The sequence below is a fragment of the Elaeis guineensis genome, chromosome 16 (assembly GCF_000442705.2).
Source record: "Elaeis guineensis isolate ETL-2024a chromosome 16, EG11, whole genome shotgun sequence".
NCBI classification, from domain to species: Eukaryota; Viridiplantae; Streptophyta; class Magnoliopsida; order Arecales; family Arecaceae; genus Elaeis; species Elaeis guineensis.
The window spans coordinates 45,903,027-45,909,919 of NC_026008.2; the positions used below are offsets into that span (position 1 = coordinate 45,903,027).

At 42.8% G+C, this 6,893-nt stretch overlaps 1 protein-coding gene across 1 annotated transcript; it reads left to right on the forward strand.

The window, feature by feature from the left end:
• The first annotated feature begins 2,119 nt into the window (after nucleotides 1-2,119).
• Nucleotides 2,120-3,713, forward strand: LOC105032921 (uncharacterized). The gene has a single exon (XM_010907514.3). It carries the CDS (start codon nucleotides 2,170-2,172, stop codon nucleotides 3,559-3,561), a length of 1,392 nt encoding a protein of 463 aa, XP_010905816.1. The 5' UTR covers nucleotides 2,120-2,169; the 3' UTR covers nucleotides 3,562-3,713.
• The last annotated feature ends 3,180 nt before the right edge of the window (nucleotides 3,714-6,893 follow it).

Below are 6,893 nucleotides of genomic sequence, written 5' to 3' on the forward strand. Positions count from 1 at the left end.
TTTTTTTTTTCCAGACGTTGTCAACGAGAAAAAATATTGGATGACATGGCAGGGAGAAAACAACATTCAAAATGATGTTTTCTCCTTTGCATTATTTTGATAAAAAAATTAAATTTTATATTATTTATATAAATAAATTTTTTTTTATATTATTTAAAAAAAGAGCTCGCGGCTGGCCACCGGGTCACATTAACCTCCATCCTAGGCACAGCCATTCCGAACCGTCCCATCGTCATCCTACCATCAATTTTCCATTATTTGCGTGTTAAGTGCATCCCAAGCCATCCCATCTTAGGACATGTCATCATGCGTCTCAAGTTATGAAAAAGAGGACAATAAATGAATCACAGCCGTCTACACCCTTGATCAGCTGAGCGTATGCTTTACACGCATCGCACGAAATTGAAGGAATGCCGCATCAACGGTGTTCATCTCAGCAGCCGAACGATCAAATCAGCGCACCGGAAATCTGGACCCATCAAACATGATCGCTCATCGCTCCGTCTGGCACGTGCAGAGGATTGAGAGAATTAGAACATCCTTGCCGAAAGCGATGCATCGTACCTGTTGGGTGGGCCCCGCTGGGCTTGTCAGACCGTGTTCTCGGGATGTCGGCGGCTGGAGGCAGGCCTGGCGTACGGCCGGTAGCTCCTTGTCCCGACACGTTACCCACTCTTATCATGCTTCCCCACACCGCCTAACCGCCGTCACCTAACCCTCGGTCGGTTCTTCGAATGATCTTTACAGCTGAACCGTCCATTTGATTCCCTCTCTGAACTGAGCTCCCGTAGATGCTCGACGCTTAAGCGAGCCTGTCCTTTTCCCGGCTCGCAATCGTTCTGCCGCGATCCGTATAAAGTTCGAAAGAAAGAGAAATATTTTTGACTAACTAAAATACCCTTGAGAAACATTTTCAAGCCAAGAATCACCGTGGTCCATCTTGGGGACGGTCTGGATTTAAAATCACAGTGCTTGAGACGACCAGTGACAAAACTAAATGGGGATGGCCTAGTCATTACATGAAAGGGACGGCGGACCCTGTTGGACAATAAAGATGACAGAGTAAAGCTCGAAGAACATTCTGGTTGGGCTCTTTCAAAAGAGAAATCCGAAAAATTACACATCAAATGCTATCATTTCATAAGCTTTCTTCGTAGCAATAAATCCAGCTGTGGATTTTTTTTATATTTTCTTTAAATAAAAATTCTCTCGCGCATCAAAAAGCAAATAATTTCTCTCTTGCTAGTGGAGAATATTATTTTTTTATTTTTTTTAAAATAATCAAGTGACAAAAAAATTGCAACCAAATGTAGGTCTTTTAAGTATAGAGGGCTGTGGAACCGATTTTGTTGCAGTAAAATCTTTATTTTGTGACTTGACAGTAAAAAAATTTAAAAAAATTTAATATATATTATTTTTATCTCGCAGTCTAATAGAATTATCTTGAATTAGAATTTTGAGATAGTGATACATGATTATCTAATAATTTTAAATTTATTAAAAATTATTTTTTTGATTAATATTAAAAATTTTATTGTACGTTATTGATCGGATACATTCATGAAAAAAAAAAAATAATACAAGTGATTAGGTTACATTTTTTATTGCTAAATATATTAATAACATGATTTGAGAGTTCGTTATTATGATCTCGTATCATCTCTATAATTTAGTTTTATCTAATGCTCATCTTTCTGCTCGGACCTCCTAATGTTGCTGGTTTTAAAAATAAATAAATAAATAAGATATCTACAACTTCTGCATTCATTTGATCACTAGGAGAGGGTATATGACCACGTGCTCCATCAATCCAACGGCTAGGGCGAGATACGGTACTTTCAAAATATAGAGGCATTATAGTCAATTCGCATTTCAGGACCTGTCGTCCTGGCTCCTGCCGTCCTACTCACCCTGACATCTGACACATCTGAAGCTTGTCGCTCCAGCTTCTATTCTATAACTAGGGGTAAATTAGTCATTTCATATACGAACAGCGGCATTTCCGTCAGTACGAGCAATAGCCTTGGTTTCTCCCTCCCCTCCCCTCTTAAAAAATCCAAAGCGCCATCGCCATCGCCATCGTCTCTTCTTTAGACTTCCCCCACCTCCCCCACCCCACCTCACCCCACCCCTCTCCCTCTCAGTAGCATTTTTGTGAGTAGAAAGAAAATGGGGTTTTATACCTCATCCGGTCCTCCTCTCCTTCTCCTCCTCTCTCTTCTCGCCGCCTCCACCATCGCCACCGAAGACCAGCCACCGCTCCCCGGCCTCCCGCCATCGGAGCAGGAGGCAACGTACCTCGTCCTCGAATGCATCGACCCGGCGACCGCATGGCGCTCCCTCTTCCCCGACGACCTCTGTCTCGCCGGCCCCCACGGTGTCGTCTGCGATCTCCTCCCCGACGGCACCACCCATGTAACCGAGCTCAACATCGGCTACCTCTCCGACTTCTCCGCCAACCCCGCCTGCGGTCCCAACGCCACCCTCTCCCCCGTTCTCTCCTCCTCTGCTGCCTCCGCCTTCCCGTTCCTCCGCAAGCTCTTGTTCTACAACTGCTTCACCCATGCGAAGGCCGCCCTCCCGCGGCGTGAGTTGAATCTCCCCTCCTCCCTCGAAGAGCTCGTCTTTGTCCAGAACCCATCCCTTGTCGGCCGTCTTAGCGGCAGGATCGGCGATCTCTCCCGTCTTCGGCGTCTGATCATCTCCTCTAGCGGTATATCCGGCAACATCCCCACCGAGATCGGGAAGCTACGAAGCCTGGAGCAATTCGTTCTATCGGAAAATCGTCTTCGAGGAGGGATTCCGGCGACCATCGGCCGGTGCCGGAGTTTGAAGATCTTAGATCTGAGCGGGAACCGGATCGGCGGCGACATCCCCGTCGAGATCGGGCAGTTGGGCGATCTCGTCAAGCTCGATTTGAGCTCGAACCTGATCCGTGGTTCGGTCCCGGTGGAGCTGGGCCGCTTACAGCGGCTCGAGTTCTTGGACGTGCGCCATAACAGGCTCACTGGCGGTGTCCCGACTGCACTGGCGGAGATGGCGAGCTTGAGGGAGGTGTATCTAAGCGGCAACCCGATGGGTGGCCAGATCCCGGAAATCTGGGACAAGCTCGGGGGCATTTTGGGAGTAGGGATGTCCGGCCTGGGGTTGGTTGGGAATATTCCGGCATCGATTGGGGTGTTTCTGGAGAACGTATGTTATCTGGCGCTGGACAGCAACTTTTTGGAGGGGAAGGTGCCGGAGCAGTTTAAGCGGCTGGAGAAGTCCGCGGGAGAGATTAACCTGGAGAACAACGCACTTCACGGTCGGATACCGTTCTCCGCCGGCTTCGTGGATCGCGTGGGCGGTAAGCTTAAGCTCGCTGGTAACCCGAAGCTGTGCCTGGGCGAAGATTTGGTTGGCCACGTGAGAGCAAAGGGAAGCCTCAGTTACTTGGAGCAGTGCGACGAAACGGAAATTCCCTACCCTGTCGACTTTCCCTATCGTTCTGGGCTTTCTATAGCGAAGGCATCTCCATGGCTTTTTGTTTCTTTTTCTTGTTTGTTTCTACTTTTTAAGTGACTGGGGCCTTGGGATTGCAAGTGTAGAAAGGAAAAGAGGGAAAAATCTTGTGTAGGCGAAAAAGGAATCGCAAACAGACCTGACTCTCCACTGGTTGGAATTGTAAATCAAAGGTAACCAAAATGAAAACGGCAACAATGTAAAGTGTCTTAAGCCACAATTTCATGCTATGTCATGTATATATATACAGTCATTATATAGCAACTAAACAATCAAAAGTAAATATTTTATTTTGAAAAAGAATACAATTAATTTGGATCTTGAGTCTCAACTCTAAAATAAGCAAGTAGACCGTTAAAAATAACCTTGAGAGACTGTTACAGAGCCCATGCAAGAGTATGAGAAATGTGGTTGGTCCTAAACCAAGAGATGTAGGAAAAAATTTCATGGGGATCGAATTCATGAAAAGGTTCAGAACCCAAGATAACATCGTCCAACAGATCGTACCAAATTCATGAAAAGGTCCAGAGTCCAAAATAACATCATCTAATAGGCCCATCAACTGGAGCTTTCGATGGCTCAATTTCGACCACTACTTTCGCCATCGATTTAAGGTCGGTTATTGTCTTCCCCAAACAATCTTTCACAACCATCCGACTGGAGTCCTACTCATCGACGGCGGCTCGATGACCTTTGCACACTATCATCGATGACTCTTCACCCATTGATTACTCAGGCATCATTGAACCCATCCTAACTACAGCATAAGGTGACCAATCTCGAGTCATTGCTAGCTAGTCTTCGTCTTTATAGTACTCAGATTGACAATTTAATTTAAAATGCAGAACCCAGCAGACAACAGTTGTCGTTGGACTGATAAAGCAACTGCAAGCGTCATATTCCGAAAATATCGAGTGACAATCTCGTACCTAACGAATCACGTCCTGATCGCGTCCACTAACTTACTAACTGAAGCTTCAACTCTTCATCATAAAAGAGAATCTTCGAAAAAAATATGCAAGAACTCTATCTCTCATGTTTCTTTTTTTATTAAACGAGATTTTGATTTGAATATCGGAGGATCTTCGTCAGAATCATTTTTAATTTGAATTTTTTTTATAGATTATGTACTCGAGAAATTTATCTTATTATCAACTTCAGTGTCTCGATGCATAATGATTTCTTGCACCAATAAGAGGAATACGGATGGCGCGCATTCTATGACCCATCACTTTATATTGGTGGAAGGGGAGTGGACTGGATAGGATGTAAATGGGTCTTTGACATTTCACGTTGAAGATATAATTATATCGAGAGCTTTTTTTTTTTTTTTTTAATGAAAATATATGGAGAGCATTTTACATCATGTTCTATATGACCTGGGCAGAAGGGGCCGGGTTTTCCCAGGAAAAAGACACTTCCAATGCAAAATGAGAGGCATTAATTTGAAAGAGAGAACCCCACTGAATCATATTGTCATAGCCCAAGCCCAAGCCCATGACATCAAGATTCAAGCCCATAAAAAAAAAAAAATATAGAGTAAAACCGGAAAGAAGACTCTCGGTAGGAGTCTTCTTCTCCGACGAGACCCAAGCATATTAGGAGTCCTAGGACCTCTCGAAATCCTAGGACCCTCTATAAGAAGGTCTCCCCTCTCCTTAGAATCGACCATCGGCCTCTTCTCCCTCTCTTTCTCTCCGATTTTTTCGAAGTAGAGCCGCGGACACCGTTGTGATTCTCGTCGTGATTGCCCGCCGATGAGGTCACAGGAGGCCGAGGTAAGTCTTTTTTTTTTTCCCTCTTCCTTCCCCTTCCTTCCATGCCCTTGTGCGCGGTGGCCGGCGATGAGCGTCGTCGATTTTTGGTCGGGAAAGACCTCTGTTTTGGGCCATTTTTCCTTGGATTTTTCGGCACCGGCGATCGAAATCGATCGTCGGCCACGCTCCTCCATGACCGGAGGAGTGGCCCCCCTCTGTCGCCGGCCTCCACCGTGGCGGCCGCGGCCCGAATGGCCGATCAAGGCTGGAGGACCACCGTCTTCTGTTCCGGCGCGGGAAGGGCCGAGAAGAAAAGGAAAAGAAAAAAAAGAAGAAAAAGAAGAAAAGGAAAAGACAAAAAAAAAAGAAGAAAAAGAAGAAAAGGAAAAGAAAAAGAAGAAAAAGGAAAAGAAAAAGAAAAAAAAAAAAGGGGGCGGAGAGAGAAACTCTCTCTCTCTCTCTTTAGATTTTAGGATTTATGGAATTAATTAATTAAAAAAAAATTAAATTAGCAATAAAAATAAAAATAAATAAATATAATTAGGGTATCCATGGATTAGTTCGAAAACCCTAGATGCTGTCGACAAATTGATCATCGTGGGGACATTAGATTTTTACAACTTTAATTAGTTTTAATTTTATGAAATTTTGATTAAAAACATGATATTTGACGTATCAGGTTCAGAGAAGGACTTTCGAGATTCCTAGAATTCCTAGTTGGATTTTCTGTTAAGGTAAGTAGTGTTTACTTTTACTGAATTTATCTGGTAAAATTTTGAATTAAATAAATTTATGCATGCTTGTGATTGAAATTATTTATTGAAATAATTATTGAAATTATTTATGATTAAAGTTAATTGTAAAAATTATTTATGATTGAAGTTATTTGTTGAATAATTATTATGATGATGTATGATCACAAAGAATGACATGGTTGATTTGACTCGAATATCATTTATTTATATTATTTTAAAAATAATATATGAATTGAAAGACAATATGAAATTGACAACCTGACTGTGTTGAGGATCCCGCCAATGGGGGCATATACGTTGGCAAATTGACTGTCCTGAGGATTTATGTCGCCAGTGAGACCAGCGACATGTCGCCAGAGAGACCAGCGACAAAACCGCCAGCGAGACCAGCGGTTCCAAAGGACTTGGCTGCCAGATGATTCGCAGCCCACCGCAAACAGATACGTGGTATTATGACCCTGCCACAGGGATAATGTGGTCATAGTCATGGTTGGTAAGAAGAACTTAAAAAAAATTGATGAATTTAAGATGAAAAGCATAATTGGAAATTACGATGAATTGACTTTTATATATGATTGACAGTATGAATATGATTTCATGAAATTACATATTGATTTGTTATTAGTAAATTGATATGCATAGTATTATTTGTCTGATTTATTCAGTTAAAGGTATACACTGCTTACTGGGCTATTTAGCTCATGATGAGTTTTATGTTTTTCTTACAGATTCAGAAAATTAGCGTGATACGGGATTTCGGTTGGGAGAGCAATTAGAGATGGAGTTAGCTCATTGATTTAGGATTTTCTCAGAATTAATTCAAGACTTTTAGTTTTTTTTTAGTGTTGACTTTGTCAGACAGTTATTTTCTTTTTCAACA